At 42.9% G+C, this 25,237-nt stretch overlaps 1 protein-coding gene across 2 annotated transcripts in view; it reads right to left on the bottom strand.

Annotated features, from left to right (window-relative positions):
* LOC147031225 (integrin alpha-6-like) overlaps positions 1-25,237 on the bottom strand; it is a 378,714-nt gene that overhangs the window by 206,655 nt on the left and 146,822 nt on the right. For both annotated transcript variants that reach the window (XM_085876100.1, XM_085876099.1), the window contains exons 6-11: positions 24,982-25,189; positions 17,052-17,245; positions 4,194-4,282; positions 3,121-3,254; positions 212-304; positions 21-82 (exon numbers count right to left, since the gene is read on the bottom strand). In XM_085876100.1, the coding sequence (XP_085732226.1) occupies positions 21-82; positions 212-304; positions 3,121-3,254; positions 4,194-4,282; positions 17,052-17,245; positions 24,982-25,189 (780 nt within the window). The remainder of the gene's footprint in view (positions 1-20; positions 83-211; positions 305-3,120; positions 3,255-4,193; positions 4,283-17,051; positions 17,246-24,981; positions 25,190-25,237) is intronic.

Below are 25,237 nucleotides of genomic sequence, written 5' to 3'. Positions count from 1 at the left end.
AAGTGATAACCATTACGTACTGACAGCAGCGTTGTAGGAATCTGGTTTCGCTTTGTAGGATAAGCAAGCTTGCACCTTCATACTGGAAAAAATGATGTCATAGAGTCAACAAAGCACAAATGATGTCATGGAGTCAACAAAGCACAATTCCTTTTCCAACTTGGTGAAAAGGCTCAAGTTTTAAAATTTCAGAATTCCAAGTGTTTCTCACCAAATGTCGATTCCATTCTTGCACGTTTTTTTCTCCATGTCTATATCTTCGATAGAAACAATGTACACTGTGGGAAGGATGACAGGCCTTGCACTGCAAAAAATACATCAATAAGTTAACCTTTGTTTAATGAGAAGACTATAAAGTAACACCTCATATTCATTGCAACAGTAAACAAGTACTTACTTCATCTACCTCTTGGGACTTCTCTGTCAGAGCATTTGCTTAACATAAGGAATGTGAAACAGACAATTGAACCAGAGAACAGATTAAAGGCACTACATTCCAAAGATATCAACAACTTTTTTGTGATGAGATAAGAGAAGAATTTTCACCATCGCCATGCCTGTCTTGTGGTGTGTCATGAAGGATTAAATTGATGGACAAAGTTCATTCTAAATACTATCCACAGAGATTCATTTATCCAACTCCTGTAAGGACATGATGATACATATGGTGAACAAAATGTTTTTGTTAACAGCCTATAATGAATGGTTTGTAATGCCAGTCACAAAATCACGTTTATATATTCACAAGCAAAACCTTTCACGTGCTATCTTTGGATATTCTTATGGATTTATTAGGAAGTTCTGAGAATTTTCTGTGCTCTCCAAAGTTCATAGAGGACTTTGTATGAACATTACACACTCATTCATTCACTTTAATCCACTTGGACAAACTCTCCAAGGTTCATGGAGGAGTCTGTACACACAATAAATGCTCATTTATTCACTTTCATCCACTTGTACAAGACTCTCCAAGGTTCATTGAGGAGTTTGTGTGAACATTACACCCACATTTATTCACATTCATTGACGTGGACAACACACAACCATCTCATTGCCTCATTGTCTTGTTATCACGAGTAATTTTAATGCAGACACAAGTTACATTTGGTGTTCTTTCACAAAAACCGAAACAATTCTGTGTCGTGGCTTGAAAAAAATAGGCGCACATACATACATACGTTAATAAAATATTTTCCTTGAAAAATCAGTTCTTCTTAAGTCGACAAGGCTTTTAGCTATAGCTCAATGGAGTAAAAGTTCTTCCAGCAACCCCCTCTCCTACCCTACCCCATTTATGAAAGTTCCAAAATCCAGACGTTCCACATTATCTCAAACTCTTTTGTTTCTCACTTCTCCCATCTCTGGAGCCATTATCCAGAGGCTGTTTGTCCTACTCTTCCCTCCAGGGCTTCAAGCAAGTAATGCACCATCTTATGTCATCCACCATCATCATTCACATTCTTTACATATACCATCTTGTAACCACCCATACCAACTCTCGTCCTCATATGCGGTGATTGCAACTGTTACGATGCCAATTGGCTGGATATTGGTACCTCTTCAACCAGCCATGGAATTGCAGCAAAGGACTTCTGTGACTCCATGGGCCTCACATAATCAGTGAACTTTCTGACGTGGATTTCTCCAAATGACATATCCTCTATTTTGGACTTGGTTATGACTAATTTTCCTAATGATGTCTCCTGTTCCTCTTCTTCTCCATTCGGTTAATCTAACGATGTACTTGTGAGACTCAACATCTCTCCAGCTATTGTCAGAGAGCTGTATCAGTGCCGTAGAGTCTGGCAGTTCACTCAAGCTGACTGCCTGGGACTGAAAGATTCACTCATGTCAAGATTGGTCATTCATTTCTACCTCTCCTTGTATTAATAATGCCTGGGAATCCTTCCACACAAGTTTGCTTTCCCTTATGTACAGCTTTATGCCATCTCATCTGCAGTTATCATTCCTAAGTTCTCACCCCTGGAACACAGAATCCTGTGAAGAGGCAGTTGTCTTCGAAACAACTTTCCTTTTCTTCATGGAAGGCAAATCCAACCAAATTCAACCTCAGATCATTCCACAAAGCCCAGAACAATGGCGTGTCCACTCTCAGGAAAGCTATAAAACAACACCGAGCCAACCTCAAGGCTGAACTCTCAAACCTCTCTCCTTCTTCAAAGACCTGCTCATGCCTTGACAACTGTCTCTCATATATGCTCCCATCATCTCTTCCCTCACTTCAAATGGCACCACAACTGACTCAGCACAAGAGAAGGCCAAATGACTTGATTCAGTGTTTGCTTCCAAATCTTGTGAACCCAACCCCTCACTCCCTAAACCTACTCTTCCCTCTCATACCGAACTGCTCCTGGATATTGTCTTTCTCACTTGAGAAGGTGGAGAGATTGCTGGTAAACTTTGACTCCAATTCTGTGACAGGCCCAGATGGCATCAGTGCACATGTCCTGAAAATTTGCTCTGCTGCTCTTGCTCCTTCTCTCTGCTCTTTTTACTTGATCATTCTCTCTGGGCCAACTTCCTCTAATGCCATTTAATCAAATGAGTAATCTAGTTCATTTGGAGTCCATGGAGGCTCAAAGTTTTGTCATTTTGTTTGATAAATGGTGTGAAATTCATAGTACCATGACACAGGTCTGCAGCAACCGCCCGATATGGAACTGGTAAGAACAGCTTTAAGCCAGCCATCTTTCGGGAAAGCTCAGCATGGGGCATGGTAGCTGTCAGGAAAGTATCATGTTTTCTTCAGACTGTTGCTGTTTACATAGCGATGGGGTTTCCTTATTGAATTCAAAACAATGCTGATATTAACAGTTTAAAAGTTGACTTTTTCAGGGCTGTCAAATGCAAGACAATCCCAGAGCAACATGGCAATTCTCCTGGTTGAATTTGGTTTCCAGATAGCTTAGTTTCCAGAAGCTAATAATCCAAATCCAATTAATACTGATACCTTCATATGGAATATAATTCAGAAGCTGTACAACACCAATCCAGTGGCTTCACCTCTGGAACTCCACTGTACCCACCATTACAATAACTATAAGTGAACACTTCGAGTTAGTGTTGATTTAAGAAGCATTTGTGGTTCATTAATCTCACCGTAGCAGTGCCACCTTGTCACTGAGTGAGCCAACGAGCACGTCTGGGTACACGTTATTATCCATATCAATGCCTCCAGAGATCGAGTATCCAAACTGCTGAATGCGATGTTGTAACTCTGAGCCACTTATGATCTGCATGGTGAAAATTGTTGAACATGATATGCAATGGTTATGTGAGAATACTGGAAGTTGAATTAAAAGTTTATGGTGATAAAGTGAACAAAATTACTTTATTACATTATGCAGTTTTACCATTACCAAATTGGTAAAGGTTGAAAGCAAAAATTTTGACATTGAGAAGATGACTGAGTTTAATTCACACAACTTATTGTCCATTTGCAGAATCGCTTTTACAAATATAATGTGCATTTAATTATCATAAACATGTCTTCAGTTAACGTCATGAGAATCTTCTTCATTAAAATGTAATTTAAATGAGGAAAGCACATGTGCTGGAATGGAGCTGAAACCACAAGATCGATGGTCCGAATAACATTACATTATCCTTATTAATGTTTGTTTTATACATTTATAAAAAGGCATTTTGCTGACTTAATACTAATCCTGTAATATAAAGCACAAAAACATAGCATTCCCCCCCCAAAAAAATCTCAACATCATGGCATTATCGAAAAAAAAACCTCAAAATCGTAGCATTCTCAAAAAACACAATCTCAAAATCATAGCATTCTTGAAAACACAATCTCAAAATCAAAGCATTCTTGAAAAAACAATCTCAAAATTGTAGCATTCTCAAAAAACACAATCTCAAAATCATAGCATTCTTGAAAAAACAATCTCAAAATCAGAGCATTCTTGAAAAAACAATCTCAAAATCAGAGCATTCTTGAAAAAACAATCTCAAAATCATAGCATTCTCAAAAAACAATCTCAAAAAACAATCTCAAAATCATAGCATTCTTGAAAAAAATATTCTCAAAATCATAGCAGTCTTGAAAAAACAATCTCAAAATCATAGCATTCTAAAATAAAAAATTATCTAAAAATCATAAAACAATCTTAAAAAAAAAATCTCAAAATCGTAGTATTCTCGATTCAAAGGAGCCTTACCTGAGTAGGTGTAATCTCCAGTCCTGATCTTTTACCAAGAAAGATGAAAACCTTTCCTTCCCCATCATACGGAGCTCCAACAGCAATATCTGTGGATGAATATACACATGGGCAAAAAAAAGTAACATTCATGACGTAGCAAGTTATCAGTTTGTACAAACCCTCATTAAAAAAAAAAAAATCCATCATTGCCTAAGACCTCACTACTCTTCTAATAAAACCCTCGAATATCTGATTAGTGACATCACAACTATTTCAATAAAACCCTATAATACCTGATCATCAGTGACCTCTCCACTTCTCCAATAAAACCCTCCAATATCTGATCATCAATGACCTCACCACTCCTCTAATAAAATCCTCGATCTGATCATCACTTTGTCATCTGCTCAGGTCATTACAGTGCATGCATATTCTCAGTGTCAAACAAGAAGGAAGGTCCATCTGAAGGAACATTTCCTAAGTGTCTGATGGTGTCTGGCAGGCACCCCTCTCTGTTTTACAAACTGTTAGCTCATGGTATCCCAGGTCAGTCCTTTTGGTGGAATTAACTCCCATGCTTATTTCTAGAGTCTGACATCCCTCAAGGTCTTGTTATGGGACAAATTATATTTTTGTTCTCCATTCATGACGTCTCTTCATCGCTGAAAAAAATCCATTGCACACAACTGTTGTCACCTCTCAAGCAGATAGGTTGAAGCAACTTTGTCCTCTGCTAATTGAATAAAAATTTGCAACTGTTCATCAAACTACAACATGTTCGTTAGTGCAGGAAAATCCCACACTGACATTTTCCCTCCTCAATTACGAACTGGGAAATTCCCAATTTATTTGTGTGGTCAGCCTCAGGGAGAGGTACAGTTTTCACAACTCCTGGGCACCAACATCAGGCATAACCTGGCGTCAGTGGAGAACTGCTTCTAAATCTCATTGTCGCTTTCAAATTACCGACAGAGACGAGTCCTTTCTCGACCGTGCTCACTTTTGACGGTGTACAACGTTTTCATCCAAAATACGAGTGGTGATCAGTTTATTAGTTGCCCAATCTACTAGTCATCATCGTAGGATGATGAAAGTTACCAAATATAAAGATCTATCCTTGCTATTATGATATGTCTTGCAAATTCTATATTTCTGCTCAAACATTTTCCAGTGTGGACTCAAAGTAGGGAACCCCCCCTAAATTCAGTCAAAATGGAGAAATCTGAGCTCCGAGCTGTGATGAAACACCGATACAAGAAAGGCTTGCCTCCCAAGCACATACAGATGGATATGGTAGTGACATCAGGGGATAATGCTCCTTCATATTCCATGGTAAAGAACTGGATAACTGAGTTAAAGCATAGCAGAACAAACACCGAAGATGAACACAGATCACGTCGACCTGTTGACCTGTATTCTAAAAATAAACACTCGTTTCCCTCATTTTGATAAGCAGAAGTTTAAGGATACTGTAAATTTTACTTTATTTTTTACTTTTGTATCTTTTTGTGGGATAATGTTTCAACGGGTTAAGGGTATTCCCATGGGTGGGAATTGTAGCCCCCTACTTGCAGACATTTTTCTTACTTTCTGTGAATTTTCATTCATGCAGAAACTGATGAAGGAGAAAAAAAATTAGGATTGGTGAAAATATTATTTCATACATGTCGTTATATGGATGATATTTGTGTGGTTAACTAAAAAAAAAATTGATAGGCAGCTTCACAAGATTTATCCAGATAGCCTGATTGCAAACAGGAGTGGTAATGATTGGACAGTTGCTGCATATCTGAATGTGTTGGTTAGAGTTGGACAGAATGGTTTTAGTACAAGTGTATATCATAAAGTTGATGATTTCATTTCCCTGTAGTGTTGTACACCTTTCCAGGTAGCAATGGACCAATTAAAATGGGTTACAGTGTCTTTTCATCAGCTACTTAGATTTGCAAGAATTTGTATAGTAAAGGATGATTTTGTGGAACGTGCTGAGTTCCATAATGTTAAACAGAGGATATTTGGCTGATTGATTGATCAGGTCTTTGTGAGAATATCTTTAAACTCCATCGTCGCGTTTTATTCAAGTTTGGTTGGTTTTCGTGTCAAGTTTCGATTGCATTTGATCTAAGAATAATAATAATAATAATGAATTAATTATTTTAGTGAGGTAAATTCTTCAATCAATATTATTGATCAAATAGATAAAAGAAGTTAAATAATGGAGGAACTTAGATAAAATTAATATTATCGATGAAATACATTATAAATAAGTATGAATATAATTTATTGGGGGTTGCTAAGATACGCAGTGCAGCATGTTAAAATTGGTTGTTGATGACAGTTTGAATATTTGAATGACAGTTTGAGTCCATGGTTTGATGGAGGTGCTGTGTAATGGACATGTCTGCAATGTAAAGTGTTTATCGCTTAATATATCATCATATAAAGTGGTGCATGATTAAAGTTATTCAGATGTAGTAATACTTTAAATAAAATTAATAATTAAATACGTTTGAATAAGGTTATTGCATTGCTGTGTTTACTGCCTTTCTGGACACAACTTTGAGGTTGTAGGTCCATTGATAGTGAGTAATCGACTGTTGTGGACCTGCGACCGGGGTTGTGGATCCACTGTTTGGAGAGGTTCTGGGCTGAAAGGATCGAAACCTCGATGATAAACGGTGCTCAGCTGATGATCCAGGCAGTTGGGAAATCAGTCAATTGCTGGAAAGTGAAGGTTATAACTTCAAAAAAAAAGTTTTTGGAAGTCCTTACCAGTACATAATGTGTGTGTGTGTGTGTGTGTGTGTGTGTGTGTGTGTGTGTGTGTGTGTGTGTGTGTGTGTGTGTGTGTGTGTGTGTGTGTGTGTGTGTGTGTGTGTGTGTGTGTGTGTGTGTGTGTGTGTGTGTGTGTGTGTGTGTGTGTGTGTGTGTGTGTGTGTGTGTGGCTTCTTTCTTGGGACTACGGTGCAGTAATTGGTTATTAATTTGATTAAAACTTTATAGTGTTGTGGTGAAGTTTAAGTAAAATGAAGATAGATTAATGATATGATAAGTGTTTCAATAATTGAGTGAGACAGCTCTGGTGATAATGTAATACATTTTAAATATACATTATGTTCTTTTATTGTGCTATAAGTCCTATTTGTTTTTTTGTTTTTTTATCCAAAGTCCTTGAATGCAGTCTCTTGGTGGTTTCTGCCGACATTCTCAAAGGTAAGTTTTCCCAGTCGTTTTTTGTTGTGTTTTTACTGTTCCTTCATCATCTCCATGTTCACTGTGTGTTTCAAGTTCGGTTTTGTTTCAAAACGTGTGCCAATTTGTGGGCATTCATCAGACTTTTCACATCGAGTTACTGGAGGCCAACCCTTCTCCCCATCTTTGTGCACGATCATGTTTATTGTATTTTCTCATTATTACCTCCAGTTTTTTGAGATTTTTACCACAATCTCGTTGCCACAATTGCAATTCCTCCAAACTATCCTCTCTCTTTAATGTCTTAAAATATTGAAAAAAAAACAAGAAAAAAAATTATAATTTCTGTTCTCACCTAACTTCACCTCCTGGAATCATGTGCCTTCCTCTTCTCTTCCTACTCCTCCTCTTCCTCTTCCTCCTACTCCCCCTTGCCGAACCACATTTCCTTTCCCACTTTGATCGTTAGGGTATTGACCACCGTGCCTACCAACCCTACCGATTCGCGAGGTAGCCTTCCGATTTTCTATAGCTCCCAACGCATACCGATTTTATTAGTCAGACATATCGCATTTGGAAATTGTTATTGGAAAAAAATAAATAGTTGCGTTTTTTCAGTTTTGCGTTCGTTTCTCACTGCCAAGATCGTATTACACGCGGCTGCTTCTACATTCTACAAAACTCATGCCTGACCTTGATTTATTATCTCGTCAGCGATTGGTTATTGCTTCCAAACTAACCATGACCAATCAAATGGGACGACAGGAAACAGCGGGCATTCATTTCAAGACAACGTGCCATTTTCCATTCATGATCAAAGACTGCAGTTAACAGAGAGTACTCATCGCTTCAGTGCACGACAACAATGCAAACACCAGAAAAGAAAAAACCACCCCCACGCTGGGTCAACAAGTTTAAGCCAAGCTGGACAACAGAGTTCAAGTGTATGAAGGCTTCACGTAAGGGAGACGGACATGCCTTCTGTGATATGTGTCGATCAGACTTCTCCATCAGTCATGGGGGACACAACGACTTGAGTCGCCACATCAGCATGGAGAAACACATGAGCATATGTTTGACCTGCCAGCATATGACCCAGATGAGAGGGTGGTTGTGTTTTGGGCAGCCATGGAGAAGATGACGGACCCTGCCACTGGCACCAGCCAGCCCATTTACCCATCGCTCTGTAGACTGGCCAAACACGTCCTGCTGATCCCTCACAGTAACGCCTACTGTGAGTCCCTTTTCAGCATGGTGAAGAAAATGACAACTGATCAGAGGAGCACGTTAGGACGCGGCAAGGAAGGTCACGCCAAGTCAAGCGTGTACGAGGACAGCCATGGCGTCAAACACTCTGTGTGGTTTGCTGGCAGGGAAGATTAACATCTTCAAGCTGGATGGAGTCAGCTGCTTCTCATGGAAGCCAGATGCCGACCTTCTTAAGAAGGCCAAATCTGCCACCGACCAGGCACTGAATAGCTAAATGTGCATCTTAACTGTTCAAACCTGAAAACTGTAAATGTGTGAAACTGTAAATATGTTATGAAATCAGAGTGGCCAGTCATTTCATTCATAAAGATGTATCAATGAGTTGATGTAAACTCTTGTGTACACGTATGGGCACATACATGTGGAGCTTGGACAGCGAGTAATTTATGAAAACGTGACTGATGATCATGTCTTAGAAAAATAAAGATTGGTGAGTAGATCAACCATGTTAAGTTTTCTCTTTTTCACTCGAAAAATATGTTGATATATTTCAGCTAACTGTGGTCTCAAAATGCAGGAGATTGCACCATTTTGCTTCATTTTTTTGAAAATTTTGTGCACAAAAAACGTTATCAAAAATGATTTTCAGGGGAATCTTTTTCGATTTTATAAAGGGTGTAGAGGGGTTTAAAGTGGCTTTAGGGTTATAAAAGGTCAAAAAGGGGTCTAACGTGTTTAAAGGGTTTAAATGTTGAAAGGGGTCTAAGGGTGAAAAAGCAAAAGTGGTCTGAGGTGTCCAAATGGTCTGAAATTGGTCGAGGGGTCTTCAAAGGACTGTAGGTCTGAAAAGTGTCGAAAGGGTCGAAGATGGTCGATTCATCTCAAAAGGCTTTAAATGGGTATTAAAGGGTCTAAGTGGTGTAAAGGGTCTATACATCATACTGCGTCGCACGCCAGCCTACCGCTTTTCCTTCAAAAAGGGTTGGCAGGTATGGACCACACACCTTCACAATCATTTTCTTCAACCTTTTCCTTCACTCAACCCCTCTCTTAACTAAACATTAAAAAAACGGTGTTTTAAAATGCTTCAATTTCCTCTTTCTCGCAGGGGGTTCTCTATTTTATCACAACACACTGCTCTTCTTCCTCTTCAAAAGGCCGAGTTAAATTTGACCTTTCATAGATCCTGTGTCTAAAAAGTTACAATGTTACAGCGTTTTCTTTCTCCATTCTCTCAACTCACCTATATTCCACCCCTCGCCTAACCTCCTTAGAACTCCTCCCTTGTAATACCCCATACTTACCCCCTCCTATCTTGCCCCTCATCCTACTTCCTCTTTGAACACCTCTCCACTGTCATCTGCTATACTAACAGCTCCTCCTCTGGTGTCCCAAACTGTGTGGTGTTCAAACATCTGTGGGCTCTGTTCCAACCTCACAGATATATCACTCTCTCAATCAATATCTCTCTCATGCTCTTTCTTTCCTCTCATCATACCTCCCCCTCTTCCCACCCCACTCAAATCTTGTTCCTCCCCCCCCCCCCACCTGCCTCACCATAGCACTACCAAGTCTCAACGTTCCCCTATCCCCACATCTCTCCCCCCCATGGGCATGCCTACTCTTATCGTCTCCCCTCCCTCTCAAACCTTCCCTCTCACCCCTCCCTCTCAAATCAGCCGCCACCTCCCACTTTAAAGTAGACTTCACTCTCTTCTCCCTCCAAGCCTCTCCCTCCAAGCCTCTCCCTCACCTTTCTCAAAAGCTCCCAAACACCTTTCTCCCTCAATTCTCCCCCCCTCACCCTTCTTCAAATCTCCACCTCATTCACCCTTCTCAAAGTTGCCCACCCTCACCTCCACAAAGATGTCTCCTTCCCCCACCCTCTCTCTTGCAACTCATTCCTCCACCTCCTCCAATCTTCCAGTTCCTTCTGCCTACTCTTTTATTACTCCCCAATGTGCCTCATCCCATCAACACCTAGCCTTTTGTCTTCCTCATCCAGCCTTCTTCTTTAGCTCTTCTGCAATCTCCTACACACTGTCAACAGCTCTCCCTACCTCCCCCTGTCCTCCCTCGTTTTACCTTCCCCCTCCCCTCTGAACCCAAAGCCTCCTCCCCTCCCTCTTCCTTAGGCCGAGGTCACATTTGCCACGGCAGCCATGGGGTCTCCAAAATCTACGGCCACTAGCAATTATACGGTGGCCGCAGTATTTCCACGGTCACACAATGTAGCAGTCACATATGTTTTTATTTTTCGGGGAGCTGCACGAAGTATTTATAAATTGTGGAGACCGAAAACGTGGGGTTGCCGTACGGTCTTTGATTTGATGTTGCACGGTGACCTTAGGGCGTTCCTGCGGCGGCCATAGAATTTTCAAGGCAGACGCAAGGTGCCCGCAGGGCGACCGCAGGGGGACCCTAAGGCGAACGTGCGGCCAGACGGACGGTAACGAATGGGTTAATTATTTTTTTTTTTTAACCAGTTTTTTTTTTTTCAGCTTGTCGAATTGCTACGGCGAACGTAGAAATGAAATAAGTTATAACTCCGGGTTATAATTCCACGGCGACCTTACGGCCTGTAAAATATAGCCATACCACGTCGGGCCACCCTGAGGCCACCTCAGAAACTCTGCAGCCGCCGCACGTTTCTGTCAATTCAGAGGGCGTACGGCCGCCGTATCCTCGCCGTAGAGCAAATGTGACTTTGGCCTTAGGTCTTAGAAATCGTGGAGACCGAAAACGTGGGGTTGCCGTACGGTCTTTGATTTGATGTCGCAAGGCGACCGCAGGGGCCCTAAGGCGAACGTGTGGCCAGACGGACGGTAACGAATGGGTTAATTATTATTATTATTTTTACCAGATTTTTTTTTTTTCGGCTTGTCGAATTGCTACGCGAACGTAGAAATGAAAAAAGTTATAACTCTGCATTATAATTCCACGGAGACCTTACGACCTGTAAAATATAGCCAAACGGTGTAGGGCCACCCTGAGGCCACCGCAGAAACTCTGCGGCTGCCGCACGTTTCTGTCAATTCAGAGGGCGTATGGCCGCCGTATCCTCGCCGTAGAGCAAATGTGACTTAGGCCTTAACAGTGTGGACCTCAAACATCTGGATCCTTTGCTCACATCTGGGTCCATGACTGATCTCTCCATACAGGTTGCCACTTGACAAAACAGACGTAATCTGCTTCACAGAAACATTTCTCCTTCAAGACGTCTCTGACTCCTTAGTATCTCTCTCTGGTTACTTCCTCTTCTGGTATGACAGACCAGAGCATCGTCCTGGCGGCAGAGTTGCCCTCTTCATCAAAAACTTTATGCTTCACTCTCCATGCAGTGCCCTCACTCCACTACACCCCCAGCAATACCTATCACAACTTCATCTGCATTCCCACCTCATGTTTATATATGTGTTGTACCATCCACCAAACAGTGATGACTCCATTTACAACTTGCTCACCAACAACATGGACCAACTTCTATCCACTCATCCCAACTCTCTCTTCCTCACATGTGGTGATTTCAATTGTCATCATGCCAGTTGGCTGGGTGTGGGTTCCTCTCACACTTGTCATGGCACTTCAGCAAAAGACTTATACGACTCATTAGGACTGAATCAATCAGTCAACTTCCCGACTCGGATCTCAGTCAACAGCACTCCATCTTTCTGGATTTGGTTTTGATGAATTTCTCTGCAATTATCTGCCGTTCTTTCTCTGCTCCAATTGGTTTATCTGACCAAATGCATGTTAAAGTGGTCATCTCTCTGGCCGGTTTCAGAGAATCACCTCAGCACCGATGAGTCTGGCATTTTACTCAGGCCGATTGGCAGGGACCTCAAGCAGCCATCAAACTGCGAGACTGGTCTCGCATTTCTACTTTCTCCAACATCAACTCATCCTGGGAATTTTCTTAAAGAAATTTGCCCTCTCTCATGCACAGATTTATCCCATCTCATCTTCAGTTGTCATTTCCTTTCCTCCCACCCATGGTACACTGAAGCTTGTGGCGAAGCAGTTGCCCTGAAAGAGCTTGCCTTTGCCTCATGGAAGGCAAATCCAACTGATGACAATGTCAGTTCCTTCGACAAAGCTCGGAACACATGTGTGCCGACCCTCAGGAGAGCCAGGAAACATCTTTCTAATCTCATCTCATATCTCAAACCTGTCTCCCTCCTCCAAATCCTGGTGGCATCTCGGTAAGTCTGTTTCTGGTGCATGTTCCCCCTCCATCCCCTCTCTTACCTCAAATGGGTGCAAAATCTTGTATCCCAAACCAATCAATTTCTGTACTCACCTGACTCAGTCACACCCAGCTGTTCCTGGACTCTGTGTCCTTTTCTCTCGATAAGGTGGAGAGTATGCTGTTAAACCTTGACTTGGATTCTGCAATGCGACCAGACGGCATCAGCTCACATGTCCTGAAAAACTGTTCTCCTCTCTCCCCTCTCCCCTCTCCCATTTCCTCAAGGTCATCTGGCATCTGCCTGGAAATCAGCAAATATTACCGCTCGACATAAAAAAGGTGCAAAATCAGATATCTGCAACGACAGACCAATCAGCCTGCTCCCAATCATTAGCAAGGTCAGTGAATCCATCATCACTTCCAACATTAAATCCTTTCTCTTTTCCAAAGGCTTGATTTCCAATAATTAATTTTGGATTCAGACTTGGCCACTCAACCATGGACATGCTGCTTTTGCTTTCTCAACAATGGATTGAGGTCCTCAATGCCAGAAATGATATCAGAGGCATCTCCTAAGATGTTTCACGAGCTTTTGATATGGTCTGGCATCCCACATTGTTCACGAAACTCTCTTTTATGGTATCCAAGGTAATCTCCACTCACAGCTTGTGGACTTCGTCTCCTGTTGCAGTCAACTCGGGACGTGAATGGAATTCTTTCATTGCGGCTTCCTGTCCAGGCTGGAGTTACTCAAGGCAGTGTTATGGGTCCAGTGCTGTTTCTGGTTTTCACCAATGATCTCTCAGATTCTCTGGAAAATCCTCTTTATCTCTTTGCTGATGACAACACCCTCAACCGTACCATATTTCATCCCTCTGATCGGCAGGCAGCAGCGTCTTCACTCTCTGCAGACCTGGATAAAATCACAAAGTGTTCACTTTATTGGAACATGTCTTTAATTCCTGACAAATCTCACACTATCACGATGTCTCTCCGAAAGGACCATCTGGAAAAACCCCCTTCTACTTTCTCAACAATCCTCTTGAAGAAATTCTGTCATTCAAGCTTCAGGGCCTCACTGTCTGCCACAATCTTCCTGGGAAAGCCATATTTCCAAGCTTGTCTCCAAAGCCAGTCGCCGACTGGGCATCCTCCATTGTGCAAAGTCCTTCCTTGGCAAACCTAAGCTCCTAACCACATACAGAGCTTTCATCCACAGCCTGACAGAGTACTCCTCTCCCCTCTAGGCTGGTGCTCCTGCCTCACACCTCGCTCGGCTTCACGCTGTGGAAACCAAGGCTTTTCGGATGATTGGTATCTCCCACGATGAAGCTGACTTTTTGGGTCTATCACTCTCTCTCACCACAGGCAGGTCAGTGGTCTTTCTGTCTTCTATCGACTCCTCTTTGGCCTTGCACCCCCTGCTCTGCCCATGCTCTGGCCACCCAATATTTCTGCAGGGTGCTAAAGGTCTGTCAGCAACCCCCTTCTGGTGAAACTGCCAAAATCAAGAATTACTGCTCACTTTCATTCCTTTTTCTTTCCGTCTCTGGAACAAACTCCCACTCTTTCTTCAATCCACTCTTCCCTGCAGGTCTTCAAAATAGCTGTTCTCCACCATCTCTTATCTTCCCCCATCAAAAACTATGATATTTTCTACCCCAGTTAGTCCACCGCAAATGCACCTCCTTCAAATTCACCATTTTCCTTCCTGAAAGTCCGTGTACTTTCCATCTTGTTTACTACACGCACCGCATGCACCCCATCCATCTCCCTTCCACAGATCTCCTGATGTCTCTGTACTCCACTGTTGTTGTACTTTCCTCTCCCACCCCTCTTGTCTCTTTCTCCCCTTTGTATATGTTCTGTGTGTTAGCTGTTATGTGAGCCTCGACTAAGTATACAAAAAGAAAGTTGAAGCTCATTGAGAAGTTAAACATCAAACGGATCAGGATGTAACAGAAAAAAAAGAGTGGGTAATCACACCAGCAGTGGAGTTGAGGAACAAAATAGAGGGACACTTGGAGAAACAAGGGTTGCAGGGAAGAATGAGGGGCAGAGGATGCATGGGGTAGATAAGGTTAACACTTAAGGAAACTCTCAGGAAGGAAAGACTAAATTTGGAAACGCTGGGTTTGAGGGCAGTTAACAGGTGTAGAAAATATGGCTTTGGATTGGGGATGATCTGAGATGGTGGTGAAGAGCTGCCTTGAAGAGCTGGAGGGAAGAACGAGATTGAAGAGAATGTGGAAGTTGGTTCCACAGGCAGGAAAAAAGAGAAACGATTGAGTGGAGGTGAGCAGTAATCCTGGATTTTGGGAGTTTCGGAAGAAGGGGGTTGGTGGTGGACTGCATGTGCCCGCAGAAACCTTGGAGGGGGGGAAGAGGGCAGGGGGCAAAGCATGGAAAGAGCAGAGGGTGCAATAGCAGAAAGGAGCTGGTGGAAGACAGAAAGACGACCAACCTCTGACTCTCTGGAAAATTCTCTTTATCTCTTTGCTGATGACTCCACCCTCTGCCGTACCATATGTCATCCCTCAAACCAGCAAGCAGCAGCTTCTTCGCTCAATGCAGATTTGGGTAGAATCACAAACTGGTCCAACACGTGGAACATGTCTTTCAATCCGGACAAATCTCACACTCTCATTACATCTCTACGAAAGGACCGTTTGGTAACCCCACCCCCCACCCCCCCCCCATCCGCTTTCTCAACAATCCTCTGGAAGAAGTTCTTTCTTTCAAGCTTCTGGGTCTCATTATCTGCCATGATCCTTCCTGGGGAAGCCACATTTCCAACCTGGCCTCCAAAGCCAGTCGCCGACTGGGAATCCTCCGTCGTGCAAAGTCCTTCCTCGGCCCACCTGAACTCCTTACCACTTACAAAGCTTTCATCCGCAGCCTGATGGAGTACTGCTCTCCCCTCTGGGCTGGTGCTCCTGCTTCCCACCTTTCTCGGCTTCACGCTGTGGAAACCAAGGCATTTCGGATCATTTGCATCTCCCGCGATGAGGCTGTCTTTGGGCCTCTCACTCTCTCACCGCAGGCAGGTCGGTGGTCTTTCTGTCTTCTGCCGTCTCCTCTCTGGTCTCGCCCCCCTTGCTGTGTCTGCGATTTGTCCCCAGCATATTTCCGCAGGGTGCTGAAGGTCCGCCAACAACCCCTTCTGATAAAACTACAACAATCACGAATCACTGCTCACCTTCACTCTTTCATTCCTCTTTTTCCCCATCTTTGGAATAAACTCCCTCACTCTCTTCAATCCCATTCTTCCCTCCAGGCCTTCAAAACAGCTGTTCACCACCACCTCTTATCATCCCCCATCCAAATCCTCGATCTTTTCTACCCCCGTTAATCCACCCCAAACCCACCTCCTTCAAATTCCCTGATTTCCTTCTTGAAAGTCCCTGTAATGTCCTTCTTGTATACCCCATGTTCCCCGCTCCATCCCTCTCTCTTCCACAGATCTCCTAATTTCTCTGTTCCCCACTGCTTTGTCCTTCCCACTCCCGCCCCTCTTGTCTCATGCTCCCCTTGCTGTGCATTGTGTGCTAACTTTCATACGAGCCTCGAGAAAGTACAGAAAAAAAACCCTATTTGTGCCGTGAAAGAGATAAGCCCGTAGACTCAGCTTCATTGTGGAGATTCCAATGACCTTGAAGGCCTTGGTTTCTATGATGTCAAGCTGAGCAAAGAAACTCTATCACACTGTGGATGAAGGCCTTGCAAGTGGATAGAAGTTGCAACCCCTAAGTTTTCCCAGGTATTAACTAATCAGTCTCTCCATCATTCGGTATCACAGCCCGCAAGCTGCCCCCTGATTTGGGGTCGAGTTTCTACTTTTTGGGTGTGATCAAATCTATTTGGGCATTGTAGACAGTTGGAGCCCCTGATCGTGTGAAATATGCTCATGTCATGTTACAAAAGTAGATCTGTCCACCTCATAGGAACATTTCCTCCAGAAAACAGTGAATCCACAATGTTCAAACATTGCTACAATTGGTAGGAGGAGGCATGGTTGTGTCATTGCCTTTGTTAATGTGTGAAGAGTTGCATGCTGGGTGTGCACTGATCCTTTATTTTTGCACATACCATTCTCTGCATTTACTGCTCTTTGTGTTTGCAATAAGTGCAAAGAGAAGGCCCTACACTCTGTTTGCTTTCTGTTTATACGTACCGCTCATTCCGTTTGCAAGTAATGTTCCTTCCCTTTGCGTTGAGCAAATCTTTCTCTTTATTTGCATGAAGTATGCTTTCTGTGCTGCTGTCACCATGTGTTTTGGATTCACCTTCAAATTTGTCAAGATTGATGTCTTTGATGTTGGCCACAGCTAAACCGAACATGGAGTCCTTGGCACCATCCAGACGAACGTAGCTCCTTTCATCATAACTTCCCTGCAGATTCATGTAAACGTACACAGCACCTCCGATCTCATTTTTACGGTCAAAGTACTGTGGAGCTCCCACTACCAGGTCTTGCCATCTGTGGAATTCAAAACAAAGAATCTCTTAGACAAGTCTTCAACACTGTCATGATTATAATCAACACATAGGTGGGGTAAACAATCATATCTAAATAGGAAAGCAAATGCTGTTAATCTTTATATCAATTCGCAGAAGCATGTCTGCACTCGAACAGCCTCTCTGATAGGCATAAGTGCTCATGGTCAGGACATGAGCACAAAGTAATCCTCCACCACTCCCTCTCAACCCCCCACGCACACCCCTTCCCTGGCGAGAATGGAGAGATCACTTGCCATTTTCGCCTGTACACAGAAATGGTTTAACTGCTGCCCTCTGCCAGAGGGAGAGGATATTGACAATTTTTCACTCCCAGAGGGAACGGGTGCTACTATTACTAAAAGGAGATGCATCCATCCATCCCTCATGTGAAGAAGCAGGACCTCAAGCTTTACAAAACAAATAAAACAAATACCACTAACCTTTGAAAAGACCTCAAATGGTAGTTCATGTAACGTGAATGAAACAGGAGTTGACGTTTTAGGCTTTACCCTTCGTCAGAACAAGGAAGGAGAGAATGGGAAGGGTAGCGGTGCTGCATAAATTCAGCAAATGACATCATCCCTGACATGCTGGTGGTGGAGAACACTGATTGGACAGAGGTGTGTGTGTCATATGTGATTTACTGCCCAGAGTAAAAACGTCGGGAGCAAGTTGATGCAGGCAGGATAGGAGGAGGAAAAAGAGGAAGAGAAGGAAGTAAGGTAGAATGAGAAGTCAGAGAAAGGGGGGTGGGGGGAGGGGGATATATATATATATATATATATATATATATATATATATATATATATATATATATATAGAGAGAGAGAGAGAGAGAGAGAGAGAGAGAGAGAGAGAGAGAGAGAGAGAGAGAGAGAGAGAGAGAGAGAGAGAGAGAGAGAGAGATAGCGAGAGAGAGATATAGCGAGATAGAGAGAGAGAGAGAGAGAGAGAGAGAGAGAGAGAGAGAGAGAGAGAGAGATAGCGAGAGAGAGAAATAGAGAGAGAGAGAGAGAGAGAGAGAGAGAGAGAGAGAGAGAGAGAGAGAGAGAGAGAGAGAGAGAGAGAGAGAGAGAGAGAGAGAGAGAGAGAGATAGCGAGACTTTGACTTTTGAAGTCCTTTTATTATCACAAAATACAAAATAATTATATAGTTCCATCAACCAATGGTACATAAAAGCAATGAAACAAAGGAAGCTTTAGAAAAAAGATACAATTTAACAAATAGGAAGGAAAAGGGAGAAAGAGAAAGAGAAAGGGAGAAAGAGAAAGAGAAAGAGAAAGGGAAAGGGAGAAAGAGAAAGAGAAAGAGAAAGAGAAAGAGAAAGAGAAAGAGAAAGAGAAAGAGAAGAAAATAAAGAAAGAAGAGAACATTAACTTTGTACATTAACCCATAGCACACTACAAAAGTATGATGAGTTGGTTCTCACGAACCTCACAGATTGTATCCTGACACCAAGTATTGGTGAACTCAACGAGATTTTTACTATCTTGGAAGAAAGAAACTTCAAGTTTTATTCTCGCTGACACCAGAGCATTAAAGAAAACCATTATGTCGCATTGCCCGATGGGTTTTCCATTTGATTTTTCTCTCCTTGAGAGATATATTGCCAGTTTAGCAGTTGCTATGAGAAATTTAAAAAGTCCCTCTTGGAAGGGACTATCCAGTGAATCAACCTCCATTGGAGATCACCGGACCTTTTACTTATGAGCTTGTTATACATACAGTCCCATATAGGTTCAGATTGGGGGGGGAGGGTTAGGACAAGGTTTTAGGACAGGATAGAAGGACAAGGAAAGAGGAAAGAGGATGTCTGGCAGGCATCAGTCTCTTCCACCGGGTTACTTCGTTTAAAGGTGTATCCCCTCGCAGTTGTTTGACACAAGACTTGTAAAGTTCTTTGCTGCTCGTCTTTTGAAAGGGGTTTAACCCCATTCTAATGGGGGGTAAGTTGCCTGGAATAAACTGCACACATAATTCGGGAAAAACCCACTCATTAAACAAGCCGGTAGGCGACATGGGTGGTCGCTATATAATTGCATACCAGTCATACAGTTTTTGACGTATCAGGCTGAAAATTGTTGACAAAGGTAGATTATAGTGCGCATAAAAGCGCAGAAGCCGATTTTTGATTTTCAAAAAAAAAAAATCGGATTTTTTCAAAAATTTCAAAGTCCCGTTGCTAGGCAACAGTGGCGTCCATAGCAATGGTGCTTAAAAGCATACAACTAGATCCTGGTATGAACCTACCACTCAAGTTTCATCAAAATCGGTTGACTCTGGCCTCCAGAGCTGTCCATTACATACAAACAGATGGACATACAGACAGACGGAAAACCTGAGAATAACGGTAGTCCAGCGACCACCCAGCAGTGAATCATGTTACTGGGTCCAAACTAATCCCAGTCGGAACCCTATCTGTGTGACCTCTCTCAAGAATTTTTCGATCACTATTATGGAGTGAGTTAGGGTTAGGTTGGCTTTTTCCTGTGCAGATTTCCACCTACAACCTGAAACATGCCGGAGGTGCCATACTTTTGTAATACCAGCTGATATGAAATGTTGGCAGAAGTCACAACTTCTGGGAATACTGGGGAAGAGAAGATTGTAGAACAAAGGTTCTTAAGCGAACATCTTCGTTACATAGGTGTCTTGCTGGAGGCACACTGTAAGGCTCTGCCAGGCATTCAATAGACTCTGATAAAAATCAGACAGAGAAGATGCGTCAACACACTGAAGCAGGACCAGAAAACATTCACGGCTATATCCAAGCCCACCCGCTTGCTGCAGAATGTGAGAAGCCAGGAGATGGTTGGGTAATTTCTCATCAGAAAGCAATTTTTTAACAGAGCATAGCTGAAAGGCTATTATCCGGCTCCTGATGTCGACCATACCCTGGCCACCTTAGACCAATGGACGGCATTGGTCAAACTAGATTATATTCCCGACTGCAAGGACGACGTCCTTAGAGAGGATTCCTTCTGGCAGAACACACACGAGCGCATGTTTCCGAGTTAAATTATCAAACGCTTCATACCAAGGATGTGTATTCGCCATAACGGCGATTTAACTAACACCTCTTTGCTCAGATCAGGCAAGAAGTCAAAACCAAGGAAAACAAAATAAATTAATGAAACAAAACAATAATAAACCAATGTCAGCCTCAGGGTGACCCGTATCTTGCCAAAAGGTGACCACGTGTGACTTCTTTAAGGTCACACTGAGGTGAACAGAGCTGCTATCCACCAGGAGCGACTCCTTGAGGAATATCTGCCGACGAGAGATTCCGATGAGAATCGTTCTACAGAGTAACCATGAAAAATATGCTTTTGCCTCATAACATCACCAAATGACGTCATAATGTCTCAAGCTTGACATATCTAGAAAGCACTCATCGAGGTGTTCAATTTGAGGTACTACACGATATGGTTCCTAAAACTTGAAAATTTGACCTTGGGGTCAAATATGTTTGACCTGAGGCGCTAACCATGAAGGTCAAGGCCAATCGCCACCAAAAATTAATCAGCTGAGCGCCAGACCATGAACTATATTTGCATGAAGATTGAAGACGATCCGATCAAAATTACTCAAAAAATAAGGGTTTCGTCAACTCCCCTGATTTGCGACAAAGTGACCTTGACCTTTGACCTTGACCTTCAAAATTTTATGCGCTGAAAGGGACCTCTATAGGCCTCTGATATGCGAAGTTATAAAAATTTCCAATGATAACTGTGCTCTGCAGAGTGATTTATACGTGATTACAGACCAAAAAAAAAAACATATGAAGGTCAAGGCCAATCGCCACCAAAAAATTAATCAGCTGAGCGCCAGACCATGAACTATATTCCCATGAAGTTTGAAGACGATCCGATCAAAATTACTCAAAAAATAAGGGTTTCATCAACTCCCCTGATTTGCGACAAAGTGACCTTGACCTTTGACCTTGACCTTCAAAATTTTATGCGCTGAAAGGGACCTCTATAGGCCTCTGATATGCGAAGTTACAAAAATTTCCAATGATAACTGTGCTCTGCAGAGTGATTTATACGTGATTACAGACCAAAAAAAAAAAAAAACATATGAAGGTCAAGGCCAATCACCACCAAAAATTAATCAGCTGAGCACCAGACCATGAACTATATTCCCATGAAGTTTGAAGACGATCCGATCAAAATTACTCAAAAAATAAGGGTTTCATCAACTCCCCTGATTTGCGACAAAGTGACCTTGACCTTTGACCTTGACCTTCAAAATTTTGTGAACTGAAAGGGACCTCTATAGGCCTCTGATATGCGAAGTTACAAAAATTTCCAATGATAACTGTGCTGTGCAGAATTTTTTTATACGTGATTACAGACAAACAAACAAACAAACAAACAAAAAAAAACACAAGCTGACAAACATATCTTGCAAAAACTTCGTTTTGGCAATATAATAAAGCCTCAACAACACTAGGTAGGCCACACCCAAGTAGGCCCGCTCTATCGCTTTCTCTCTCTCAAGGTCGGAGGATGTAGAAAGGACAACTAGAGAAAAAAAATGAGACAAACACAGTAGGATAGAAGGACAGGGAAAGAGGGGAGGCAGGAAGGAGAAAACCACACAAGCAACTCACCACAGCACAGAGTAGCTGCAACAAGCGGCCATGACACCACACCCAATCAACAAACTACCACCAGGGGGCGAGAGAGCCAGTGGGGGTTGTGGGGGAAGGGGGGAGGTGAGAGAAAAAGAAGGTAGGGAACAGGTAATAAAGAATAAGGGAAAGGAGAACACAAAGGGGAGGGGGGGATGTGGAGAGAAAAATAAATGCGGGGGCGGGGGGGTAGTGGGTGAAGGATGAGCATGTAAAGGCACGATAATTAAGAGAAAGACATTTTTTCCTTCAAACCATTTGGTGCAGGTGTGCCAAGTTTGTGGATGAAATACTGTTCTTTAAGTTTCCAGGAGTCATTGCTGCCATGGTGGAGTATCAAACCACAGACAGACATGTGATGGATAGCGTGTCCTGCCTGGTTGAAGTGATGAGAAACCGGTTTACAAACATCATCATTATTGGTTCTAACGTCGTTGAGGTGTTCTCCAAAGTGGTCTCAAAGCCGTCGTCCAGTTTCCCCAATGTAAATTTTGTTGCAAAGTGAGCATAAAATACAGTAAATTACATTGAAGGTGGTACAAGTGAAATGATCTTTCATATTGGTGGTGCGCTTTGGTCCTGATGTTGATGTTGTGGTGTTGGAGAAAGAGGGGTTGAGTAAGAGGGAGAGGAAGGTGTGGAAGGAGCGACCCAGTGTTGCCTGGCAATGCTGGGTCCCTCAGTGAGTCTCAAATAAAAGTTGGAAACAGTTCCTGCTGTTGTATTTTTATTTCAACTACGATTATGTGCATTCATGTTCAGAAAATTTTTTAATTTTCCCTAATGACTCGCAAACCGTCGGGAACCTATCCCCCCTTTTTCCCATTGAAACAATGCCTTGACATTCACGGATTTGAAATTTGTGCTATTTTTCAGGAACGTATCCTCTGTGAATGTCGGGATCTTACTCTACCTTTCTTCCACTAACTCGGCCCATATTAGACACGAGCAAAGGTACCCAGCCTTGCCGGGCAACACCTTCTCCTCCCTCATGCCACCCCTTCCACCTCCTGCATCACCCCTCCCTCTGGACCTCCACCTCACCCTTCCCTCCCTCCTCCCACCATTTACCTTCTGTCATCCCACCCACCCTCTGTCCTCCCTCATCCACCCCTCCCCTGCCTCCTCCCTCCCACAAACTCTTTCCTCTCCCTTCTCCCACCAACCCCTTCCCCTCCTTCCTCCCACCTCCTCCTATCCCACCAGTCAGATAGGCAGGCTGCAGCCTTTTCTCTCTTTTCAAACCTTGAAAAAATCACAAGCTGGTCAAACACTTGGAATATGTCTTTCAATCCTGACAAATCTCACACTTTCACTATCTCTCTCTGTAACCACCCCCCCCCTGCCCGCCCATTTTCTTTGTTCACAATGCTCTTGAGGAAGTTCATTAAAACTCCTAGTTCTCACTATCATCCATGATCTTCCTTTGACAAGCCACATCTAGAAGTTGGCCTCAAAAGCCAGTTGCCAACTCGGCATCCTCCAACATACAAAGTCTTTCTTTGGCACAGCTAAACTCCTATTCACCTTCAAGGCTTTCATCTGCATCTTGATATAGTACTGGTCTCCTCTCTGGGCTGGCTACCCTGCCTTTCATCTTGCTCAGCTTGATGCCGTGGAAACAAGGTCTTTAATATTATTGGAATATCCTGCAATGAATCAGAGTCTACGTGCTCTTTCCGTTATTTGCCCACTCGCCCCAGATTCCTGCAGGGTGCACACGGTCCACCATCAACCCCCATATTCTGAAACTCCCATAAACCAGGATCACTGCAGCTGACCTCCATTCATTCATTCCTTTTTTAGACATTCTTGTAGAAGCAGCTTCTGCATTCTCTTCAATCTCATTCTTCCTTCCAGGTCTTCAAGACAGCTGTCCACCACAAATTCAAATCATCCGCCATCTGAAACCATGATCTGTTCTCCCCCTTCCCTCCCTCACCTCCAACAAGCACACCTCTTTCCAAATTTTCCTTCCTGAAAGTTTCCTTCTGTAACCATCTTGTCCACCCAATGCATTCTCATCCACCCCTCATTGGGTCCGTCCGTCCTCTCTGTCTCTGTCTGTCTCTGTCTGTCTCTGTCTGTCTCTGTCTGTCTCTGTCTGTCTCTGTCTGTCTCTGTCTGTCTCTGTCTGTCTCTGTCTGTCTCTGTCTGTCTCTGTCTGTCTCTGTGTCTCTGTCTCTCTCTTCCTTCAACTCAGCTGTGAGTGTCCCACCCCTCTCTGTACTGTTCATTTTGCCTTGTTGCATCCTGATCTGTTCAGTGTTCTCGCTCTTCCACGAGCTTTGACTCTGCAAACAAAAAAAGTGAAATGTTCATGTTCCTGTGGTATATGTGGACTTGTACACAATGGCTCGAGTCTTGTAATTCCTCAGGTTAATTTGGTGTTAGCTTGTTCAATAGTCTGCTTGCTTGGTTAATACGCTTGCTTGTTTAGGGGGGGATTAAATCCTAGCAATGATTCAAGGACCAGTGTTTGTGTGCGTGTTTGTCGGGCTACTCCTCCGACAGTTCTGGGCCAATTACATCCTGACTTGCTTCAGAGCATCAGCATTACCCCAATTAATGTGTGGGTGTGTTTTTATCTTTGCCAGTGGTCTTGGGGAGGGGGGGGACACAAATTCTCGATCTAAATGTGTATCGTGTAGCACCACCTCCAGGTGGGGGAGGGTATTACAAGTCTCTACCCTTTACAGTACAGTATTCCCATCCCCACATTTTGCAGTAGAGTGAGGTGTTTTGAATTAGAAGCAGTAGGTATGTTTTTTTCTTCATGCACGTAACCCAGGTTATTAATTTTTTTTCCTATACAGAGCTGTCAGTTGCTTTTACACTGCCCAAATATAGGTACATGTCAGAAGAACATATTGCAAGCTTGGAACACGATCACTCATCAGGTGGGTACTCTGCAAGTGATGAATATATAATTTGCAGGTTGAGGAGTGATGCATAAAAGTGGCTTGAAACCAAGCTAACTTATCTTTTCAAATATAAAAAAGTTATTGGTAAAATTTCGAACTTGATCAGAAAATTTGATCATCTCCTTGTGAGATGTCAGTTCAAGGCTGTTACTTACCCATCATTATTGAGATCCACAACTGTGACGTCATATCCAAAGGAAGATGCCAACTCCTCACCGTAGATTATCTGCTCTGGTTCAAGCATATGAGGGGGTTTGATTTTCAAAATCATCACAGCTCCGGTGTGATTAGTGCGTGGCGCCCCAGCCACAAAGCTCAACCTCTTCTGGTCCGTGATCCCCTTTGCGGAGTCAACTGAGAATCCTGAGGGATGGAGTGAAGGTCACATAGTAAATCCATTGTTCAGTTTTT

This window comes from Eptatretus burgeri, chromosome 3 (genome assembly GCF_056783735.1).
Source record: "Eptatretus burgeri isolate ZD-2024b chromosome 3, Ebu_testis_v1, whole genome shotgun sequence".
NCBI classification, from domain to species: Eukaryota; Metazoa; Chordata; class Myxini; order Myxiniformes; family Myxinidae; genus Eptatretus; species Eptatretus burgeri.
This window is presented reverse-complemented; position numbering and strand designations above follow the sequence as displayed.